The 25554-nt window shown below is 39.5% G+C and overlaps 1 protein-coding gene across 1 annotated transcript; it reads left to right on the plus strand.

Moving 5' to 3' along the window:
- Positions 1–6978: 6978 nt before the first annotated feature.
- Positions 6979–23846, plus strand: LOC148015990 (uncharacterized). Its single transcript, XM_087663609.1, has 11 exons — positions 6979–7520; positions 7601–7723; positions 8050–8116; positions 8238–8359; positions 21198–21416; positions 21606–21698; positions 21856–22272; positions 22567–22679; positions 22786–22909; positions 23009–23245; positions 23339–23846. The coding sequence occupies exons 1-11, from the start codon at positions 7395–7397 to the stop codon at positions 23465–23467; spliced, it is 1770 nt and encodes a 589-aa protein (XP_087519735.1). The 5' UTR covers positions 6979–7394; the 3' UTR covers positions 23468–23846.
- Positions 23847–25554: the final 1708 nt, after the last annotated feature.

Raw genomic sequence — 25554 nt, forward strand, 5'->3', positions numbered from 1 at the left:
TTCCATGGTCTATAAATATTAATGGACTCTTAAAAACATCAAAGTTTCAAGCAAGAACGATGTTATTCTTAACTATTTCCTATAGTGAATCCATTACTTGAGGGGAATAATGTTAGAAGCTCAATCAAAAAATCCTGCACTTATTAGTACATACAAATAAATACTTCAAACTTCAAAGAATCAAAAAATCCTACACTTATTAGTACATGCAAATAAAAACTTCAAACTTCAAAGGTGGAAATAATTTTTCTTGAGTCCAAATGGTGTTCTAGCGCATCAATACTTACTTGTACATAAAAACAAAACTATGAAACTTTTAAAAATGAATTTTAGAGTTTTAGAGTTTTTCTTCATTTTCCTAGTCATACCATACATAGTATGAATCACAAAATATTGTTTCAAACATTTAGCATGTCAATATGTCAATCTTCCTAGCATCATTGAAGATGAAGGAGGAACATTGTCATTTGGAACGATGATGCTTACCCTACCTCAAACTTGACAATTTCAAAGCCCAAATTTACCTAGTGTCTATCAATGTCAAAATACATCCTAGGGACATGACACCACTAAAGGAAGTAATTTGCACATTAAAAAAAAAGGAAAGAAAGCTGTCCTTTATTTTGGCTCATAATACAATTCAAAGTTAAACTTATGAACCATCACCAATCCAAGTATTTGCATAAACATCAGCATTTTCTTGAAGACTACAAACAAGAGATGCAAGCTTTGAGAGTCCAACATAAAAAAAGAATAATAAATATGGGTTCGAATTGATTTCTTGAAGAATTATGCTCATATCTAGATCTTGACTTGCTAGTAGATTTTATATAGTTACATAAAATATGTCACTCATTGTGTTCATTAGAAAGAGTTATGTAGATAAAGGCTAAACTTGGTGGTTGCAACAAGTCTTGGCCAAGGAAGAAGACCATGACATCCAAAGCTATCGTGGCCACTCTTTGTTAAAGTTGGAAACAATGGGAACCTATGAAAGAAAGTTGCTTTCATTCCTTATGGTAGCCTATAATCTTATTGATGAATATGCACCCTAAGTGACAACCACAAACACAAAATCTCCAAGTGCATGTATTGTGATGTAGCAACAACATCATTCTTGTTAGTGTCCATGTGCCCAAGCCTTAAGAAAAAGACTAAAAATGCAAAACAAAGACTTACAAAGATTTCATCTTATCCTTTAGTCACACATATGCTCTCTTTCTCCCCTTAGCCAACACAATTTGAGGCTCTCTAGTTCTACCTCCTTCTCTTCAAAATTGCATGTGCATGCATGCGCTCATGCACACAAGCCTCTCTTTGTTTCTCTCTCTTTTTGTCTTTATTTCTCTCTTTATCTTTGTCATATGCACAAACACACACATTTCTCTTATGAACTAAATCTTCTATAGTAGGTTAGTACATTGAAGAGGAGGGTTACCATGAATATGAAGAGTTTCACAAGCAAAGAACACATAATGTCAATCTTGGTTAAAATCATGCAGCCTAAAGTTGTCATGGGGTGATTATTATAGGGATTCTCTTAAAAACCCAATGAATGGAGAGTGATCCTACAAGTATTCGGGCATGTTCATAGTATTTGGAGAAAAACCATAATATTTTGGGAGGTATATGATATCAATAATACTGTGGGCTTGAGAAAGGATTGTACTTAAAGGTAAAAGTTGACTAGACATTACCATAACTAGTTGAAGATTGCACTTCCAAATCTTCATGAGAGTCCCCTTCCCTCAAGGTTTTCTATCATATGCCACAAAGACTTAGCATACTTCATGATTCACAATGGTGAATGGTATGTCACTAAACTAAATGTAGGGACAAGGACAATGATCTGCCTAATCTATCAAGTTGTAAACTTCAATCACCAATGTCTCAAGAGAAAATTGATAATTACTCGTGATTTTTCTCCAAAGAGTCTCATTATGCATTATTGACTTGGAAATACATGTACCTCTTTGCTCAAGAGGACATATGCACTTTGAGGTTTTAAAGAGCCATCTGTACTCTAATGTTCTAGGTGCATGGGTTGCCTTTCCTTTATTTACCTACTTGTCAAGGACAAATATCAACAATCTTATTTTGTGAAACCAAAAGGTCACTTTCCAATGAGCAATTCCCTAAATTTCAAAATCTTTCTTATTTATTCTAATATGCATTGCTATCAACATCCATGATTGTGTTGGACTTGATTGTAAATTTCCATCAACAATGAAGGCCAATCTATTAAGCACATGATTATACAAACAAATGGCCTTTTGGCACTTTACTTTTTAAAGGATTTCCACTACATGGGACATGAGAATGGCATGTCTTTCTTTCTTGTATAACGAGTGGATGAGGATCACATGTAAGACATAATTAATTGATGGCATGCAATGGCCAAGTTGACAAATTCCAATGCTCATGCTTGGAATTTTTGCAGGACTTGATTTGACATTTGCTTGATCAAAAGCATCCACCAAGGATTATCCCAAATGTCCATTGATATACGTTTTGCATGTGGAGTTTGTATCAAACATAATAGAATATGCAATTAGAAATGAATTATTATTTAAGAAAATTTTAGTTTCAAAATCAATTTCCCCACAACCAATCCAAACTTCTTGCATTTCATTTTATGCATAAAAAAGGAGTCAACATCATCTTATGGTACAAAATGCGAGTCATTTTAATGATTTCAACCCATTCAAAATACATGTGGATGTAATCCAATTGATCTATATATAGTGTTTGAATTATATAAAAAAGTGTCATCATATCAAAAAGTACAACCTTATATCTTATGTCGAGAACTTTGCCATGAGCACATTATCAAAGCGTGCATAACAGAAGGTCGATTGCCGAGGTATGAGACAGGTGTGTAGGGATTCAAAGATAGGAACAAATGAAAGAGAAGATTTTGGAAGAAAAGAAGATTTAGATGAGACCAATAGAGGTGAATCCTATCATTTTATTTCATAAAGTTCAACCAAGCATACATTTTGACATACATGTAATACATTAGCTCATAATCAAATCAATATAGATACATCCATGAAGGTGGGACGATAGCCCAAGACACACTAAGGCAATAGCTTAGCTCATACACAAGTACACATCATGATCTCTACTGACTCAATCCATATGCTATTGTAGGTATTCACCTCAACTCCTCATGTAAACATTAAACTAATAGTGACAGATGACAAAGATTATCCATTGTAACCAAGACAAGGAACTAGTAAACCAAAAGCTCCTGCCAAAACCCTGTCAAGGCTGCCAAAGCACAGTAGCCATGTTAGTTCTGTATATTTATAGTAGTCAATCAAGAGCCATAAGAAACTCAAACTCTACGATAAATCTTTATTACAGCTAAGAACAAACTTGCAAATCAATGCATTGTTATTCTTCTCTTTGCATGCTCAAAGTATGCACATTTGTGGTTTATCTATCTCCTTGTCTCTGATGATATAAAGTTGCTTCCATGTACAATATAAAAAACCTATTCACTACAATTTTTGTCACCATTTCAAAAATTAGAAGCATTAAAATATGGGTCTCCAATTAAAGATCGATTCACATATATGCAGTGTTGTATCTTGATGTTGGCTATAGCCCCCCCTCCAAACACATATGCATGCATGTACACACATATACACACACTTGCAGAGAGGCACAAATCCATAAATCATGAACATTTATTAGGACTCTTTATGACATTCATATTAGTCCCCCTCTATGTGTGTATGTGTGTGTGTATTGGGTGTTGGGAAGCTCGTAGCTCATGCCATCCTTTTATCGTATGCCACAACTTGCCTCTTCATCACCTACCCATGTGCTACCCACTTGCTCACATTCATTGCCTATTTGCCCATGCTTGCCACTCATTTGTGTCCACTTGCTCACATTCATTGCCTATTTGCCCATGCTTGCCACTCATTTGTGTCCAGATCTACCACCCATGCCATGCTTTTCTTAGCATGCACATGCACACACGCACACACACGCACGTACGCACACGCACACACACGCACACACACGCGCATGCGCACACACACACACACGCGCGCGCGCGCACACAGGGGGGGAGATGGAGATGCAAGAGAGAATTTGAGAGAGAAATCTAAGACAAAAAAGATGAGAGATATATGGGAGTTACAAAAGGTAAGAGAGATATGGGAGATAACAATATCTAATATGTGGGGGAGGAAGACATAAGGGAATCAAACCGCATGTCATTGCAAGGAATGTTGGTTCTTCAATGCTTCCTTTCCCCTTAGAGTGACATGGTTTTTAAATACATTGTTACTAGGTTCAATTTTAAAAAGTCTTAGGTATTTGCTTTCTTTAGAACTTCCAAAATACTTTCTTCTTTGGTGATTAACCCTCTTACTAACTTGATCCTTAGATGAACACTAGGCGCTCCACACCTAAATTCCCTTGGCACTTTGTGTTAGTGTTTTCCTAATGCTTTGCACCATGGTTGTTTCACTAATGCTCTCTCAATGCTTCATGTCAATATTTCAAAGCATCAGTATTCTCTAGTGCTTCACATCCATACCTAGGTTCTTGAGTACTTTGCATCAATGTTAGTCCAAAGCATAACCCCTTGCCCGCCCTAAAAAATAAAGGAGGATACACAATCCATGCCCAACTCACATAAACACAAACATCCTATCATTAAAAAAATAGTGGGCAATTCTTGCCACAACCATGGAAGGCAATTGGCATAACTATTATGCCACACATTTACTTTTGATAAAGAATGATAGTTTTGGTGTGTAAATAGTTAACGCCCAATTCCTTGAGTCTTGATAATGAGTGGGCAACAAACTGGTGGTGTGTAACTGGCCCTAGAACTACTTTGACTACCATAATTGATGGCCTAAGTGCTAACTTAGCCTACACCCATGCTACATGGAGCCCTTTAGAGCATCCCCTAAAATTTTGGCAAGTGGTCTAGTCTTTGTCACATGGTTTCATAATCAACGTTTAAAAGAGCTTTAGTTTCCTCAATCTTTGATGACAACATGATCACATCACTACTTTTTTCTCATTGGAAGAAATGGTGTAAATGACAATCCTAGCATGGGGGACATTAGCATGCATAGAGAGAGACTATTCACCCAAATAAAAAGCAAGTCATGCAACATTTGAGGGTCAACACATGTCAAAGGCTACATCAAAGTAACATGTTAAAAAGTTTATTTGCCACATCAAACTAACATACCAAATAGTTTATTTTGTCCATTTGTATGTTGATTTTGTGCCACTCTAAAAGCACATTAAAAAGATGGTTTCCACCAACATTACAAATTTTTCTACATTTTTTTGGCTCAAATCTAAATAAAATATAGTTACATTATGCCTAGGCCAATTCTTTGTATACACAACATGCTTTTCTTGAGCCTCTCTCTCTCTCTCTCTCTCTCTCTCTATCTATCTCTCTATCTATACATATATACATGCATACAATATATATGTATGTATAGACATATGCTTGCACATATAGTCATACATATGTATTACATAGGCTACACTATTAATAGCATGCAGAGAGAGAGAGAGAGAGAGAGAGAGAGAGAGAGAGAGAGAGAGAGAGAGAGAGAGAGAGAGAGAGAGAGCTCTGTGTCGTGCCGCCCTAGCCTTATGGGAGATGCGTATATGTGTACGCTTATAAATAAGTATTTATAAATGTGTATATATTGATATTATATATGTATAATTATTAACGAAAAGAGAAAACTATGTATTATATATATAAACATATATATTATAAAATGTTAAATACATATAAACTTTTTTAAATATATATGTTATAAAATACATTTTTATAATATGATATATATAAACATGTTTTATAAGTAAATATATGTATGTATAAATGTATGGATATATGGATAACACACACAGACGCACGCACGCAAGCATGCACATGTTAATAAACTCTCATATGTTTATGTTTTAACCTATGTATATATTTTCATATTTGCATGTTATGTATTCATATTGCATCGGGTGTTTTATGCGAATAAATACAACACTTGATGTTCGACAAAAGGCTAAGAATAGTGTGAGTCTATACGTTTTCCCTATCCTTCTTTTTATACTTCGTTTTATGAAGACAATCGTAGTTCATGGAGCCTAGAATCGACGAGGAGGCTTGGAGTGTGGACATGTGGATGCTGGAAATGCATTCACAAGGAGGCTTGGCAGTTGACACGTGTTCCTCCCCCCTTCCCCTTCCCCCCCAACTTTGCTTAATACTAGTAAGAGATAACATATTCACTCATATTTATTACCCTACCAACAACCATTAGCATGACAATTGGCAATGATTCAACAAAGTATTAGTAGTTCCAAAAAAAAAAATCTACTTTGCATATTACAATGGTAGTTGCTAATGGATATCCTCTTCTATGGTTTTATGTTGTGCTATCCCTTACATCACACTTATAGATGGTAAACTATGCTCATACAATAGAGTTGTCAAGAGGCTAAAAAGAGGAAAAGTATATGTTACTTTCACATTTATTTGGTGTGTATCTTAAATCAACCCTCATGCTTATCTCAAGTTCTTCCTTTTAAGCATGCTTTAGAGATGGAAATAAGGTATTTCTATGGTGAATTACCCAAGGGACACTTCGTGCCCGACCAGACACTTTGCTTCCAAGTGATAGTGGATACCTTATTCTATAATGTCAACATGACGATGCATAAAAATAATTTGGGTTAATGCAAGTGCGATCCTAGCCTAGTGAAAGTGGGGGTGGCTTTCGCTCTTGTTTTTTCTCGCCTAAGTCCACATACTTAGGTGTGGCACAGCTCTAACCCGAGTTCACTAACATATTTTTGTGATTATCACATACTTTTGATGTAATATATATAATACCTTTACGAGAGACATCTACCGCATTATTTTTTAGAAAATTCCGTGCACGAGTCAAGTTGTTTGCAAAGTCATGCTAGAGAGAGAGAGAGAGAGAGAGAGGGTTTTCAACGATAAGTCATGCTTGACTCAAGGGCGGGTGGGCAGCGACTCGCGAGAGAAGAAGAAGAAGAAGAGAGAGAGAGAGAGAGAGTTTCAGTGTCCTTCCAGCTTCTCCCATTTAACTGACCTCCAGAGAAACGAATTGAATGCGCTGTGTGCTTTTTAGTTTTCAGAGTATACCATCAGTTTTGCGCCCTGCTGCAATTTCAAGCTTTTCTGCTTATCAGCCAGACACCATCTCTGGCATCAAGGTTCTCCTCATCAATCATCTCCAATGCCTCTGTGATTTGTGATCAACCTGGTTTGATACCATTAGTACTTTGTTACGGAATGTTGCCTCTGCAAACGAGTGTCGCAGCATGAGCAGTCGGATGCTTCTCAAGAGGGAGCATTAACAACTCCACTGATGGCCGAATTCTCACCACCAGCAGCAAGACCTTGGAATTCTACCTATGGATGGATCCCCATAGCAGGGGGCTTTGTTTCTTTTGCACTCGCAATGGCGGCAGGAGCAAATGATGTCCCTTCTGCAGTAAGACAGCACTTGCTCATTCCATCTGCAGTTTGCAAAGGTGGATTAAAGTATTCCTTAGCACTTTGCTTTGCTTGCAGTTCAGCATGGCGGTTGGGTCTGCGGTGCTGACTCTAAGGCAATCGATGCTGTTGGCATTACTAATGGAGTTTGTTGGGGCTGTTCTTCTCGGAGGTCACAAGATTGTCGGATTAGAAGAATGTGTGAGTAATTGATCACATGCTTCTTATTAAAGACCATCTACATGTCATATATGAAAACCATCTACAGGTTTTCAAAATTTCAAGTTCTTGTTAAAGAGCATCTACGTGTTGTGTATGAGGATTGTGAGAGCCATCCGTTTTACCCATGCATTAAAGACTTCTTTTATTGTTATGACTCAATCAAGCAGAGATAACACACAATTAGGTTTTGCTTGGGTCGTATCCTAGCATCCAACAGCTGTAAATTTCAAAGCAGTTGCAATCTGGGTTTTTTTGGATGAGACATCTCAGGAGGCAGGGGCTATTGTTTTTTTATCTTTTTCCAGATACTTAAAGAAAAGCCAGGTGTCGATCTTCTGATGTGGGGCTTCATGGTGGCCATGATTGCAGCAAGTATGTAGGAATGTGCCTTTTAATCAAGACGTCTGTTGGGTCATTTTCAATGCTTTTGAGCTTTCACCTTCAATATTATTCGTTAAATGACTTGCGCTTCATTTTTCTCCCTCTTATGCAGCTCTATGGCTTGCTGTAGCAACTTTTATGGAGATGCCTGTGACCTCCTTATTGTCTATTGAAGCAGCAATGATGGGAGTGGCACTCACATCTCATGGTTTCAACTCTATATATTGGGTGAAGGTGGGTTGTGATTCAATGACTCATCTTGATGTACTAACTTTTGTTTGTTAAGATGAGTTTAGAAGTCAGTAGTAGTGGTTAGTAGAATGTTTGTAATGACAATTCCATTAACTCCCATGAAATGTGAAAACGATCTAGTAGCCTATGCAATTTAAATGTTGTAATTGTACCAATGACCCATGGTTCCAACATTCCATACACACTAATAAAGCAGGAGAAAGCATTGGACTGATACATTATCACTGCTATCTGTGGTCTCTGTCGGACTCAATGATTAGGACTGTCCTGACCAGCAGTTGATTAACTTTTTGCTCTTCAGTCTCTGGTCACCATAGAAGTTCCACACAACTCAAAACTATTCAGTGCCAATGCCTCAACTGTTGCAAAGAGTCTGCATGCCACATATCCAATGTAGGGCCATTTATCTACCATGTCAGCCTAGGAATGATTTATGTTGCTCAAATCTCTTGTCTTGTCTTCCGAACAGCCAAAACAACTTTCTAAGTTTGGTACCACAAAAGTGTATCTGAAGCATGTACACTACAATTAAGAACTCATGATTAGGTCCGTGGTGCAAAAAACATGCTGAATTGTCAAGATGTATCCCAGAAGTTATATCTTAGGGCTTCCAAAACCTGGCCTCCTGGAATCCAAATCATACTAGCAGAACATTTCCAGTGAAACAATCTCCTTGTGAGGGGCAGTTTGGCTTTCCATCTTTGCTGCAAATGCCTCTTCTACCATTTGACACTTTTAACCATGAATTGTGTGCCATTGGTGTGCTCTACAAATAGAGACTGGACTCTCCTGCATAGATTATGGACCTCTTTTCTGTGCATCGACCCTATCTTTGAATCTCTTTTTCCAAATCACTGGTGGGAATAACTGTAAACTTGGAGCTGGTATAAGTCAGAAGCAATGGAAGCAAAGAGACATTACTCATATAGACTGCAATGAACACAGAATATAAAAGAGAACAGCAAGAACACAATAACTCAAAGAGAATAGACTCGGGAAATTGAATCCATATACCAAGGCTCAAGAATAGTACAATGGAATAGGTAGTGAATCATTGGCAATGTGCACTTCTCTTCCTCTTTCCACCTGGAAGCAATTGTGCTGATAGAATTGCATGATGACAATTGAATAATTGAGGAGGAACAACCAATAAATTGGCGGTAAGAATGCCAAAAATGAAGACCAGTTGGCCAGCTACAAGCAGATGCGCAAATACCAGTCAGCCAGCCATACATGTCTCTAGCATAAACAAAAATGCACACTAAACATAGACTTTGACACCCAAGAGAAGTATTTTACTGAAATCCTCTCTCAAATCTTGGGTGATTAGTAATGATAAATGTCCGATGACCCAAAACAAAATGATGAAGCCAGAAGAAATCAGTCCTAATCTGTGAGCACGAGTCCTTCCTTTCACCTCCCAGCCTTGCCTAGTATGTTGCTGGCCAGACCATCGTGATCCGATTGCCAGCCGTCAAACCTTGGTGAGTCCTACTATTCGTGGACTCTCTTCATTTCTAGGCTCCCCTTAACCCTGTTCGGGCGCCCAAGAGCCCGGACGGTCATCCTCGTGCGTGTTCCCCTTGATTTACCTTAATGTCACATTAAATGTCACATTCAATACTTGTGACCTTAATGTCACATTAAATATCACTTTAATGTCACATTTCCTTCCCCTTAAGAATCGGTTTCGTCCTCGAAAACGATACTTGGAAGGTCTAATTGTAAATCGGGAAACCTTTTCTTTAAAGTACTTACTCGCTCCCATGTTGAGCTTTCTTCTGAACAATCTTTTCACTTAACCAAACATTCTTGATAAATAGTATTCCTCGTTTGTCTATTACGAACATTTAATATTCTTTCTGGTTCATGTGGATTAGATTGGTCATTGAATAGCTCCTCGATATCATCATTTAAGATTAGATTATCCAAATCACCCAGCTTCTTTCTTAATTTACTTACATGAAAAACTGGATGTAATTTACTACCAGCAGGTAGCTGGAGCTTGTAAGCCAATTCTCCCACCTTTTTAAGTATTATGAAAGGACCACAATACCTTGGTGAAAGCTTTGGACATTGTCCCTTTTTCATAGTTTTAGTTTGTTCAGGCACCTTAAGATAGACCAATTCTCCTTCTTCAAAGGAGATGTCTCTTCGGTGATCGGAAGATACTCTTCCCAATTAGTTTGCCTTTTACTTACATATGCCCTAAGCATATCTTCAAGAATTTGGTTAACCCTTTTAGTTTGCCCATCTGTTTGCGGATGATCTGCCATACTCATGCTAAGTTTAGTATCCAATTTCCTAAATACCGCACGCCAAAATTGGCTATCAAATTTTCTGTCCCGATCAGAAACTATATTTGCGGGAAGGCCATACAATCGGTATATGTTCTCTACGAACAATCTAGCCAATTCTGGTATTTTAACATCAATTGAAGTTGGAATGAACCTAGCCATTTTGGTTAACCTATCCACAATCACCCACACAGAGTCGTGCCCCCTCTGTGTTCTGGGTAAAGCAACAATAAAGTCCATGGAGATACTCTCCCATTTTCCCGAAGGAATCTCTAGTGGATGGAGAAGTCCTCCCATTTTCAATCTTTCAGCTTTATTAACCTGGCATTTATTACATTTGACCACATAGTCAAGAACGTCCTTATTCATTCCAGGCCAATAGTAGAACTGCCTTTTAATAAGACTATAAGTCTTATTAACTCCTAGATATCCCGCACTAGGGGTATCATGACACTCAAAGAGTATCTGGCGCCTTATTTCTGTATCTTTCGGGGCACATACCCTACCCTTGTAGAGTAAATAACCATTATCAATGGTAAAATTCTTCCACTTGAATCGAGTTTGAGCAACCCTTGATGCTCCATTTCCTTGTTGAACATCCTCAGATATTCCTTCCTCAGTAGAAGCACTTTCATTTGGATCCCCATTTTTTATTGCTTCCCATATGTTGGAATATGCCGGATCAATCTAGCATTTCCCTTTTAAGGATTCAAGCAAGTTGGAAGTGAACTGAGTAAAACTCAATTAATTAATGATGGGCATTCTGTTGAGTGCATCAGCTACTATATTATACTTTTCTTTTCTATATCTTATCTCATAGTCGAACTCTTGGAGGAGTTCGGCCCATCTGGCTTTACGCCCATGTAAATCCGGTTGATCATTAAGCCACTTAATGCTTTCATGATCCGATAAAATCAAAAGTTTGGCACCATACAAATAGTGCCTCCATTTCTTCATTGCATGTACTATTGCATACAACTCCCTCTCATAAACATAATAATTCTGTTTTGCACGGTCTAATTTCTTGCTTTCAAAAGCAATTGGTCGACCTTCTTGTAATAAGACCACGCCTATCGCCTTGTCACTGGCATCAGCTTCAACCACAAATGGTTTATTGGGATCCACTATTAATAATACTGGAGCTGTAGCAATAGCTACCTTAAGTTTTTGAAGACTTTCATTTTGGTCTGTTCCCCAATTAAAACTTTTTCCTTTCCCTTTAAGTTGGTCTGTCATTGGAACAGCTATTTTGGCATAATCTCGAACGAATCTACTATAAAATCCAGATAAACCTAGGAAGATCTGCAGCTCTTCTAGGTTCCTTGGAGGTGGCCATTCAATAATTGCCCTTACTTTTTCTGGATCCATGTTGATTCCCTCTTTCGAGATAATATGCCCCAAATATTTGACCTCTTGTGCAAAGAATTCACATTTAGTTTTCTTCGCATAAAGGGAATGTGTTCTTAACAGTTGAAATACTAATTGTAAGTGTTCCAAATGTTCTTCTCTTGATTTACTAAAGATCAAGATATCATCCAAGAAGACTACTACAAAATGTCCTAGATAGGGTCGTAAAACACCATTCATCAGCTTCATAAAGGTAGCTGGTGCATTAGTGAGGCCAAAAGGTATCACCGAAAAATCATAATGCCCGTATCTAGTACGAAATGCTGTCTTGGGAACATCTTGTGCCTTAATTCTTACTTGGTGATAACATGATCTTAAATCTATCTTTGTGAAGAATTTTGCCCCTTGTAATTGATAAAAAAGATCTTCCATTCTGGGCATAGGAAATTTATTCTTCACCGTTATTTTGTTAAGTGCTCTATAGTCAACACAAAGTCGCATAGAATCATCTTTTTTCTTTACCAATAAAATTGGTGAAGCCCAAGGTGAATTACTGGGTTGAATAAACCCTTTATCCATGTAATCCTTAATTTGTCTTTGAACTTCTTGATGCTGTGTTTCACTTAACCTATACGGTGGTTTAGAAATAGGGTGTGTATCCTTATTTATGTCAATTGGGTGATTTATATCACCCCTATTAGGTGGAAGGCCACTTGGTAAATCCGAAGGAAACACATCTTTAAAATCATCTAACAAACTACTTAATTCATTATTAACATTCAACTCACAAACATAAGAAAATTGTTGCTTTATATTACAGAAAGTAAAAGTGTTGTGTATAGGAAGAGACCATAACATATATACTTCACAGACTTCCTTCTTTATCAGCTTCTAAACTTCAGTAGAACACAACAAAGGATTATCAGATACTTCATGTTCACCTTGAATGACAAAAGTCTTACCATCCCTTTCAAATTCCAGTGTATTATGGTGATAACTACGTTTTAAGGATGGTTCCAATCCCCATAGCCACTCCCTCCCTAGAGCAATATCAGCTCTTTCCATGTTCATAATTTGGAAATCAAGTTTATCTTTATATCCTTGAATCTCAATTTCCAAATTGGATACCATTGTATCCCATATTTTATTGTCTTGGCCTTGCATCATACGAACAACATATTGATGCCCACTCTTTTGTTGGGGAAGTTTCAATTTTTTGACAAGTGCATAATTTATAAAATTATGTGTGGCAGAGTCATCAATCATGATTCTAACCCTCTTTCCAGCTATCAATCCATGTACTCTAAGTAAATCATGTGGCCCAAAAGTAGGCTGCCACATAGAAGTTGACATACAACACTTCTGCTGTACATCCATGTGCAAGACCTCTAAAGATTTGTACTTTTCATGCCCCTTTAATTCTAAGGTCTGCACTACATGGATTTGTTTTTCTTTTCCCTTGCCCTTGTCCTTATCCTTTCCTTTGTCTTTCCCCTTTTTCTTTTGAGGGCAATTCCAAGCAGCATGGTTAGGGGACAGGCAATTGAAACACAACTTTTCTTTTTTGGCCTTATCAAAGTCATCATGACTTAACTTTGGCCTTACATATGGTTTCTTTTCAAAAGGTTATTTTTTACCCTTAAAGAATGGCATTTTCCTTTTAAATTTGTCCACAAATTTTGAGGTTTCCAATTCCTTAGACTTGGGCTCCGTATCAGTGAGACTTGTGAGTGTACCTGGATGCATACTATCTTCATGAATTAATGCAAATTTAATTGCCTCTTCCAGCGTCTTAGGTGAACTCCTTTTTACTTCCTTTTTACAGGCTTTATCTAGTCCCCTAATGAATCCTCTTGTTTTTTGAAATTCATCTATTCCTTCCAATTTGAGGATTATCTCACGATATTCCTCCAGATATGTCAGCAGGGGTCTTCCCTTTTGTCTGACATAATCCCAATCTTCCCAATTTCTTTCCATTTCATTTTCAGGAAGGAATTATTTCAAAAAGACAGATTCAAATTGAGCCCAAGTTTCAGGTATTTTATTTGCCTCCTTTTAAGTTTGCCACCACTTATATGCTTTGGGCCCCAAAGTTAAACTAGCCTACAGTGCTTGGAGATGTGGTGGGGTATTTTTAAGTTTATGTAAATCTTCCCATTTTTGGAGGAAATTAAAGATGGTATCTTTATTTCTGTCTTTTTCCTCCCCGTGAAACTGAGGGGGTTTCATATCCTTTAGAACTGGATTATCCCTCAATTTATGGTGGGGTTCCTTAGGATCTCGCATAGTCACATCTAAATCTTTCGATGAAGATGGGACATCCGAGGTTTCTATCTTATTTTTATCTCTTTCTAACAATAAAGTTAATTGAGATTTTATTTCAGTGAGTGTTTGGGTTAAAAATTTCATTTGAACCCCCTGAGCTTGCACACTAGCAGTAAGATCATCAAATTGCTCTCGTGTAGCAAAAAATTCTTCCCACTGTTCTTCTTGCATTTCTGGTTCATGGGGATCTACCATAGGGTGGTCCCCAGAACTAGAACCTTCCATTACTCTCTCTTTCCCTTTTTCTGCCATTAATACACTGGGATTGGAAAGCAAAGATAAGAAATTTGCATACAAAGTAAAGTACTTCCCTGATTTTAATGGCAGACAGTTGTTGCTGGTTTGGAAATAAACCCGAAGAGTAAATAACAAATTTTATCGCCCGAACAAAGTCGGTTATGCAGGAAATGGAGCTTCTTTGCAGAAACGACTAGTATTCAGCCCCCTTCTTTAATAATCACGCAGGCCATCAATGTCCCTTTCCTGAACTTGCTCTCTGCTGAGCTTGTACTTGTGATGTAAATGCAGTTGAGGCTGATAAGAAAAATTCCAAACGCGTAGTTGACTGATCAGACACGCATCAGAAAATAACCTCAGCTTCAGCCTGCGAAAAAGAGAAGAATGTGTGTTTCGTTGGTGTGTTCATGGAGGGGCGTTCACGGACGGGCGTGAACCAGGATTCGGTGGCCCACGATTCAGCCTACCGCGTTCCGTGAAAAGGTAGCTGCCCCCTCGATAAGTTACGTGACATAGATACACGTCATGTCAAACTTTACGTGACGTGTCGCCCAGCACCTTTGACCAGCGACTTCATGGATCCGTGACGGGTCGACGAAGGAAAACCCGTCGACTGAAATTTCCTGCGTGATGTATAACCCGTCGACTGAAATTTCCTGTGTGACGTATGGAACTTGTCGACTGAATGGATAGCGGGACTGCTGAAAATCCGTCGACTGCCTTTTCGTTGAAGGGCTCCACAAATCCACATGACTAAACTTGTTAGCTTTGATACCAATATTCGATGACCCAAAACAAAACGATGAAGCCAGAAGAAATCAGTCCTAATCTGTGAGCACGAGTCCTTCCTTTCACCTCCCAGCCTTGCCTAGTATGTTGCTGGCCAGACCATCGTGATCCGATTGCCAGCCGTCAAACCTTGGTGAGTCCTACTATTCTTGGACTCTCTTCATTTCTAGGCTCCCCTTAACCCCGTTCGGGCGCCCAAGAGCCCGGACGGTCATCCTTGTGCGTGTTCCCCTTGATTTACCTTAATGTCACATTAAATGTTACATTCAATACTTGTGACCTTAATGTCACATTCAATATCACTTTAATGTCACATTAATGTCACAATAAATTACAAGGATATGACTCATCATAGTACTTACAAGAATGACAATGAGATAGGACCATGGATACCCAAGCAATGGGTGATCAAGCCACCACCAAGTTGCCTCGAAAAGACATTGATGTTGATGGTAATCGCAGCAATCTGTGACCACAGAAAGTAGAAATAGATGAATCTTGATGCTCTCACAAACCAACTTCACGGAAAGCATGTCATGACCATGGATTCCCTACCTTTGGTCAGACCACAAAAGTGTCCCCTCATGTGATCTCAGACAAGGAGCAAAGACTACTCTCCGTCGCAAAATAGCTCATCATGAACCTGGAAGTCAATCCATCTCCAAGATTTCAAAACTCGCTAAATTTTGTCAATGTTGTGCAAGGCCGCAATCCAGTTCTACTGCACTTGCATATAGATAATGCCAAGATGCCCCACCGCCACCCTCTCACACTCCTTGTTTGGCATTGGAGAGTGAGGAATGCCAACCATAGCCACATGGAACGGGGAATGGGACACAGTAATGGGAATGGGGAACACGGTTGGAATGGGGAGGCCCCCATTCTAGGAACAAGGGGAATGGGAAATTAAAAACTAGATAACTTTGGGATTTTTAAAATAGTTTTGCATTAAACAACTTGATAAGTATTCAAAGACACTCTAAAAGCACATTTTAAACATCATATTGCATGAATGGTTCTAGATATTTTAAGGCCAATTGATGCTGCAAAAAAGACTTGAGTACATAGTGCACACAACCAAAAAAAGTTAAAACTCTAATGATAAAAGCTTAACTTTAAAGACTCAAGAGCCATAATTTATAAATATTTGAAGGCTGACTAACATATTAAATCATCATGAAAGTGTGAAGTCCCAAGTGGCAAGGCTAATAGTACATACAAAATAAAGTGGAGAGTCAAGACTCGACTTATGAGTCATAAATTAGATGAATATGGAGTTCAGACTAATGTATTGAGCAATGTTTGAGTGCTCAATACACTATAAAAAAGATACATCATACTAGGCTCTAGTACATAAAAAATAATACATCATACATCACACTTTACCCACAAAAAAACACCCCCTCTTCCTCCTCTCCCCTCTCCCAAAAAAAAGGGAGTTGGAATGGCTATTCCCAACATGGAAGGGGAGGCTTGGAATGTTCCAAGTTTGGAATGTTGTGGAATGGTTGACTTGGAACATTTGTGATGGTTGTTCCCAACATGGAATGGGAGGCTTGGAACGTTCCAAGCGTGGAACATTATGGAATGGTTGATGTGGAATGTTCCATCCTAGTGGAACACATCTCCCGTCCTTGACCATTAGGGAACAGTGTTTTGGTGTTCCAAGGCCCTATTCTGCCCATGCCATGTGGAGGCCTTCGTAGCCTTGGCCTTTGCCTTTGCTGGATGGCCTAAATTGAAATTTGAATCTGAAGACGATGGTGACTCATCAGAGGAGTTCGTACCCTTCCTCTTTTTCTCCTTCTCCTTCCATTGTTTAGCTTGTTCCTTGCAATCCTTTCAGAGATGGCCCTTCTTGCGACAATGGTAACATTGAGCTTTCTTCTTTTGCTTGTCACCCTTGTCTAAAGTTGTAAAATCTGAATGCATCTTGCTTACTGCCACAGTGAGACGGTAACCTCCCGTGTAAATGCAAAGAACCCTCGTGCACAAGCATCAAAGAGATCATATAATTAAAGCTAATAGTTTGTTGATGTTTGAGCTCGTAAGGTGTTAGCCACACCATCAAACTTGGGAGGGAGCTTGTAGAGGATAGTTCCCACAAGATATGCTTCTGGAAGGGCAGATTGCCTATGTCAAAGCTGATCCTATATTTGAGTCATCACTTCAAGAAGGAATGATTGAATCGTATTAGTCGCCTTGAATGTGATAGTTTGAAGTTGACCATAGAGAGCCACAACTCGCGTGGTCGATGGATCCTTGTACATAAGCTATAACTTCTCCCACACTTTTGAAGATGTCCTATAAGAGGTAACTGTTGGATGAACTTTAGAGATGCATCGAAGAACAGTAGAGTATGCATGGGGATCATTTGTATCCTATAAGTAAGAACAACTTCCTCATAGTTGTCCTCATCCCAATCATTTGGAATAGGAGAGGGCATCCGGAGACGTAAGATGGCTCCTAAAATGACATATTACGGGCACTTTTGCACAAACCAAGCTTTTATAACAACACTTTAAGTAAGATAGTCAGGTCCCTTAAGCTTGTCATCAGTAGAGCAACATGGAGGTGCCATTTTAGGTGAGGTGTAGAGAAGATGAAAAAAGGCAAGGGTTTTGAGAGAGAGAGAGAGGCTCTTGCAAAGACAGCCCAATAGCACCAGTTTGACTAGGTCAAGCAATACAGTTCAAAACACAATGAGGAAGAGAAGTGAAGAGAGTATATTGACAGAAGCAGGACAATCGAGATGTATGATCTGTCCTCTCAGTATGTCTAGATCAGGCTGAAAGTGCAGTTTTTGGCTAAAAATGGGCTGAAGATGATAGAAGAAGAGCAAGCATTTATTTTTTTAAAAAAAAGGAAAGCCGATTGGAAGACAGCAAATCATCAGTTGAACAGACAAAAGCGGAAGCAATTGATCAAAATGCAGGCTGAAACAGCAAAACACAGGGATAAGCAGCGAAAACGCATGCAGAAACCAGGTTGCTTGGGACTGAGAACTTCCACCCAACACTCTGCACGGCCGCCTGGACCTGCCCAATGAGATTAGCAGGAAACACAAGCTGTTGTGGCAGTTGAGAACAGCAGGCAGCACCAGAACCAAGAGGAACAGGCTGATACCATTTCAGAATAGTGCGGTTTAACAGAAGCGAAGAGATATTACTGACAGACTGCAATGAACACAATGAATATAAAAGAGAACAGCAAGAACAAGCTCAAGCAATGGAATCCATAAACTAAGGTCAAAAACAGTACAATGGAATGGGCAGTGAGTCACCAGCAGTGTGCACCAGTCTCTCTCTCCCCACCTAGAAGCAATCATGCTGACAGAATCATATGATGACGACTGAATGACTGAGGAGGAGGAACCGCCAATAAATAGGTAGAAAGAATGCCAAAAATAATGACCAGTCAGCCAGCTATAAGCAGGCAATGACTATCATAAAACAGAAATGCACACCAAATATAGACTCTGACACCCAAGAGATGTACTCTGTTAACAATACAATGCCGTCACAACCTCCATCATTGTTTTAAGTTGCAGAACCCCAATAATATCTCAAGAAGTTAAAAATGCGAATCACCTATGCAATCTTTTACTTGAGAATTTAACCTTCTGAAATGAAGTGGCTTCTATTAAGGCTCTATGTCTACCCATGTTTTCAGTAGAATAAAAATCACTTTTATTTGACAGTCTGCCTGGTTCTATTGGATGTACTGCAAATCCCTGTTTTAATCTTTAACCTTCCTTCACGAATAAGGAATCTAGGGACTTGCGCTTAAATGGGGGGGTAAAGAACCACAATCTTGGTGGTTTGTACAACCATTAAACCTCTACTCCTTTGTCATGGAGAGGACTTTGTTTCCTAACTGGTGGAAACTTTTCATAACCTTCCTCATCCTTTTTGTGGAGTAACCTTGAAGAGTGGATGATATCAAGCCAAATTAAACCACTGGAAATTGTGGTAACTATGCTGCCACGTTAATCCTCATAATGCGGGGCCCAAAAGTGGATGATGATTGAACTGCTCCCAAGTCATGATCATCTTTCCCTCCATGACAGCTGCAGTTCAAAATGCAACTTTTGCAACTTTAAGTTGTATGAATATTTGGCTGAAGATGCAGTTTCTGAAGCCAGCAGGATTTTTATTTATTAAAGTTTGGGGAATGTAAAGGCAGCCCAAGACATTAAATGCAGCTCATGGGGTTTTCTTATCTTGGATGAATTTGTCAAGTCGATCATTGCCATTTTCAGCGCCCCCCTCCCCCCACACACGAGTTTATTCTTGGCTGTAAACTCAGTTCAACTGCAGTCTTGGACAGCCTGAGCCATGAAGGTTGATGGTGCAGCAGGTGTGTCAGTCAGGGCAGCAGCCAGCAGATCAGTCAAATATGCATGGGGGATCAGCTTGGTAACCTTTGAGTGCCATAACCAGCAGGTTTTGCTGCTGTTTTCCCTCTCTTTCTCTCTAGCACTGGCTTTTCCAGCTCCTAGAGCTGAGATCTACACCTTTTCTCTGAGATTTCAGCATTTGAACACATTCTGGCTGCTTTTGTAGTGAAGAAAGTATTTTTGGGATAGTTGTGTCATGAGAAACGAGTACCTGTGAGAGAAGCAATGAATTGGTTCAAGAGGATTGAGTTGGATAACTTTGGGAGAGTTTGCCCTCTGCATTTGGAGCTTAAAGTGCTGATTGGAAGATCTAGAGTTGGGTCGAGTCAAAAATGAAGGTACTAGAGTCATTGAACATCTGTAGAATAGGCACATTGCAAGCAACTGTTGAAAAATCAGGAATTGTATCTGATTTGGGCAATCTCTCAGTAATCTAAAGAAATACTCGAAATGGGTGCCAAGGTTGGGGCCAATATGTGTCTGCTTATTGAGCAGGAGCATTCTTTGTGAATACTTAGTTTGCTGAATCATTACTGTTTTGTTGTAACTAGTGTTTTCAAACTTAAGATTCACTATTAGTGTTTTGCTTCTTCCTCTCTAAGTGATCATGGCTGATTGTAACTAGTGTTTTCAAACTTAAGATTTACTATAGTGTTTTACTTCTTCCTTTCTAAGTGATCATGGCTGATTGTATATCCTTGAGCATGGTGGGTTCTTTTGCATATTGGCAGCTGCTATTTGGGCGTCCTCAAGATCCATGCTTGTGGTCACCCTAGGTTTTGGGTCTCCTTTGAAGTAGCCATGTTTGAGGTTGGCTCTTAGATTGTTGGGGCAAGTTTGGGCCAGATAAAAATCGGTTAAGTAATTCCGGAAAGTTTGTCAGTCCATGAAAGTGAAAAGAGGGGCCAATAAAATTTAGCAGTCCTGTACCGGCCTTGTCATCATGCGGGAAGGTTATGAAACCCTGGGGTTTACTGTGTGGAGCTTGATGATAGTCTGTTGACTATTTTATGGAGGTTTTCATACTGCTGAGACTTGCTGGGCAGATTGCTTTTTGTGCCTTTTGGATATATGTCGGGTACAATGTGGGCACTCATAGGGGCAGTTTACTATTCCTGCCCTTTGGTTCACCATCATTATCAACAATGGCTGTTTATTGGAAGGTCTCACTATTTGTAGCCTACATCATTGCCCTGTGTTGTTTTGGCTTACAAGAGCAAGCATGGGCCTAGGTAGGCCATTTTGATTTCATTTTAGCCTCTTTTCCAACCTATGTAAACAATGTTTCAGTTGCAAAATCTGCAGTACAAGTGATAAGGGTATTAAAATCTCTCTTCATTTGAGATCTTTAGGAAACTTCAATTGTTTGTGTGTGGATTTAAGAAATGGGTTACGTATATGAAATGACAGTCATCCTGTCTTGTAGCATGATCCAGGTTCAGTTTTCCAGATTGGGGGTGTTACATCCATCATCCTCTCATGGATTGTAGCTCCATTGTTTGCTCTCATAGCTGCTATTGCAATTTTTGGAGCTATCAAGTTCATGCTCCTGAGATCAGATGCGGCAGAAGAGCGGACATTGAAGGCATTGCCGCTTTTATATGGAACTACAGTCTTGGTTCTTAGTTTCTTCATTATTTACAGGGTAAACGTACTTCTTTGGAGCATTCTTAACTTTATGTACTGTTCGACATCTATATCTGTTAAGACTCATTGCCTTTTTTTTTTCTTTATTACATCTTTTGATCATACATTTTGAAAGTGGATGATGAAAATAATAAGCAATATGATATGACTGTACCTTACATGTGCAACTTGCAAGCTTGTGCCACAGGGTGCTCCTGGGACAGAGCTACTAAATATGAATCTAGGGAGAGCTGCCATGATTGCAAGCTCATCAGCTATATTTGCTGCAATACTTGCTTTGGTAAGGGTGAAAATCACTCTACTCCGTTGACTTTTGGAATAAAGATGGAACCAAGATTAATGAAATGTTATATGTCTTCGGTTGAGTCCATTCTTGTAGTTAATGAGAAATTATGGCATTGGGATTCTGAGTGGCAGCGTTTGATTCTTTGCTTCAGTTGATTATAGTTCCTTTGGCCCGAAAAGGTAGGGTATTTTTTGGTTGTGCTGAAAGCAAGAGAATCTGTGGTGCATCGGACACAGCTGCATCAATTCCCCGAGATATGATAACAGAAGCCACAAGTGCTTCTGAGCAGAAAGAACTCACACCAGATGCTCTGATCAAGCAATTCAATGAATTGAAAGTGCTCCACACAGTATATGAAGGCGATGAAGAAGAAGCAGATGATCAAACTCTTCCAGCACCAATAAGATGCAGTCCAGTTTGTGGTTCAACAACCATGCCATTGAAGCAGTTTCTAGCAGGCACCTCAAATAATCTCTCCTTTAAACGGTTGAGACATCGAAGAAAAGTCACTACAAGGGAAAAATTTACAAATCTTCTTTTGAAGTTCAGGAAGGCTACCTTTGATCGTGTGAGTCTCAAGGCCGCCTTTTTCGGTAGCTTCTTTTCACCAAGGCAGCCTCTGTATTGTATATTTTTCTCTATTGTGGCCTGAATATAGAAAAGGATCCACTGCTTGATTGAGCAATCACCAATATCTTCAATATGGCTGAGGTCATTCTTCTCTCAACTGAAGTGGCACGTGTGTAAACTTTCAAGTCTATGTACACTTGGAAGTTGGGTTTTATCGTGGCTATTGTGTATACGTGTCCATTCTTCGTGTAGAGTTGTTCTGGTAAGTAATTTCATTGACATGACACTGCAGAATATTGAATATGATCGGAAGACGCTCATACATCATGCGCTGGCTGAAAAGTTTGAGTGTAAAGTTGAAGACTTATTCAGTTTCTTGGTGGTACTTTTAGCATGTGCCACTGCGTAAGCGTGCTACATATATCAAGCTTTTACATAAATATGCAGATTTCAGGTACCTGAGAGGTTGAGGATGGATTTTGAATATGGAATCTTGTTCTGTTTGTTACAGGCTTGCTCATGGTTCCAATGACGTGGTTTCCATCATGGGTCCATATGCAGGCATCCTAAATCTTTTCGCATGGCATAATCATCAACAATCAACAGGATATTTGGTGTCAAGATGGGAACTTAGTGTATGCCTTCACGCAGTTATTCAGCACTTTTTGTCTCCTCTCAAGGCATGCTTTGCTGTATACATCTATTTAGCTTCTTATAGATGCTTGTGGTTGCAGACCTGGGTCTCTGCTCTAGGTGGATTAGGTGTAAGTATTGGTTATGCTGTATGTGGATGGAAAGTGTTACGCTGTCTTGGAGGCCACATCACTTTTCTTAGTCCTTCGAGGGCTTTCAGTGTCCAAATTTGCACTGTGGGTACTGTAGTCATGGCTTCTAGATCCGGATTTCCTGTGTCGACAACACATATACTTATTGGAGCCATTTTAGGTGTCTCAATTGCCGACAATGTAAAGGTATGTGCTGATTGGCCACTTTGTACTAAGTCTAAACTTCAGAAATTGTAAAGTCAGCTGTGTTCTTACTGATCTCTCCTTTTATGGTTGCAGAATGTTAATTGGCAAATACTGGCTGCCTTTTTACTTATGTGGGTCCTAACACTCATTATGACATGTGGAACCACTGCTGCTCTCTATGCATTTACTATTTTCTCTCCATCAGTTTTAGTGCAGGCATAGCTTCAAATCATTAGTGGTGGATGCCTCAACATAAGGCGGCCATGAACTTGTTGGGTAGATAGCTGAACTGGCACAGTTGAGATGAGAATGAGTAATGTATCATCCTTGGCATGCTTATATGGTATTGCGGGGTGTTAGCTACAATGATGGCAGTTTCACATACTGGCATTATTGGTATGTACACTATTGGAGGATCAAACTTGTGCTATACAGCATAGAAAGGGGGTTATTGTCAATTTGTACATGCACAATATACACTATACAAGCCGTGTGTAAAAATAGGGATGCCAATTCTATAAAATTATTATTGTCTCAACTGTGACTTACGTTGTACAGTGGTTGATTTTTTGGGTAATATTACAAGATTTCGTTCTCAGAAGACGCATGCATCTTTCTAGTTTTGTGAGTTTGTCACTGCTGTGTTTGAAAAGGTGTCATGTAACCAACTCCTCCTTTTGTAACATAAACATTGAATCAAAATGGGGAGAGATAAGATGAGAATCTCCCTTTCATGGAAGCACCACCCTGGCAATATTCCTTCAGAGAAGTTTATCGGCACTATATCTGTACTTGGGCACTTTGGTGATAAAAAAGACTTGGATATCCTCATTTCCATCTTAAATTGAAGATTTCCAAGGCATTCAACATCCTATGTAGAATATACATGTGTTTTCAGGGCGTGTAAACATCGGTTTTGGGTTTGAAAGATGGAAACGGGTCACAAGAACGGTTTCCTATTTGTCCTCAAAGTTGTGGCCTATTGGCTATGAAGTAGATTCATTTGTTGTAGAGTGAAGCAATGCGGAAGCGAATGACCAAGACAAAGAGTGAAGAGAGAGAGAGAGAAAGAGACAGTGAAACACAGAAAATCTACAGTGAAGAATGCTGTATAAGGATGCAGAAATATACACGGGTGCAGAGAGAATGTCTACGTATGTCTCCACCTTGAATATCTCAATCTCTGTTAGCCTTGAGGGCAGTCTCCACAGTTTGCAGTCTGAAATCTGGGAGCACAACTGTGAAGACTGCCGAGATCCGGGCCAATAAATGGGCCAACAAGAAATGATGGAAAATACTATGTCGGCTGCATAGCCAACTAACAGCGGTGCTGTCCGACCAGCCTGTTTGACCTGACTGCCACGTGTCACCTACTCCTGTTGCGCGTGCCATGTGTCATCTGGTCCAATTGCTCCTGTTGCTCCTACTACTCCTGCCTGTCCAGGGAATGACCAGCTGTCCAGCTCTAACACGCCCTCTCAGATCGTGGACATGGCAGAAGGCTAAGGGATCTGGAGTGCTGTCGGAGTAAAGCTTGGGAAAGTGCACAAGTCTGCAAGATTGTTCTCTGTCTTACAATAGACCAGGGAAATGGTCTCATCCAGGATCTTCTCCCAAATGAAATGGTACTGGATCTCAATATGCTTTGTCCGAGCATGAAACACAGGATTCCTGGCCAAGGCAATGCAACTCTCATTGACGCACTAAAGAACAACAGGACTTGTTTGCGGACACCCAAGCTCCTCCAAGAGCCTGCGAAGCCACACCATCTCACATGTAGTAGAAGACACTGCTTGATATCCGCCTCAGTCGAAGAGAGGGCAACCGTGGGTGGCTTCTTGTTGCTAATAACTTGTCTTGAACCTCCGATGATCCACGTCACCAACCCAATTGGAATCACTCCATCTTGTAAGTATCAAGTCTGTAGCACTTGCACCAGCGGGATAATAGATCCCTAGATTAAGAGTCCCTCGTAGGAACCACAAAATCCTCTGAGTAGCTTGCCTATGTATTATCTTGGGTTTACTCATGAACTTGGCCAACACACCTACAGCATAACATAAGTCAACATGGGTATTAAGAAGCCAGATCAAGGAGCTAACCAACTGTCTATAATGGGTAGCATTTGCCAAAGAAGAATCGGAATGAGCTGTAGCCTTCCAATTCGAGTCCATAGGAGTTGTAAGAGACTTACATCCCTCCATCTCGCACGTAGTTAAGATCCTGAACATACTGCTGTTGGGAAATAAAGATCCCCCTTGGAGTCTGATAGATCTCGTGACCTAGAAAGAAGTGAAAAATTCCCATAT

This window comes from Lygodium microphyllum, chromosome 23 (assembly GCF_053477565.2).
Source record: "Lygodium microphyllum isolate KBCC chromosome 23, Lygodium_microphyllum_v1.1.10, whole genome shotgun sequence".
NCBI classification, from domain to species: Eukaryota; Viridiplantae; Streptophyta; class Polypodiopsida; order Schizaeales; family Lygodiaceae; genus Lygodium; species Lygodium microphyllum.

What these genes read in the sequence shown, in the direction of transcription:
- LOC148015990 (XM_087663609.1), top strand. Translation starts at nt 7,395, where the DNA reads ATGGCCGAATTCTCACCACCAGCAGCAAGACCTTGGAATTCTACCTAT. An exon ending in CAAATGATGTCCCTTCTGCA is followed by an intron (nt 7,521 to 7,600) that starts GTAAGACAGCAC and finishes CTTTGCTTGCAG; the next exon opens with TTCAGCATGGCGGTTGGGTC. An exon ending in GTTTCTTCATTATTTACAGG is followed by an intron (nt 21,417 to 21,605) that starts GTAAACGTACTT and finishes CTTGTGCCACAG; the next exon opens with GGTGCTCCTGGGACAGAGCT.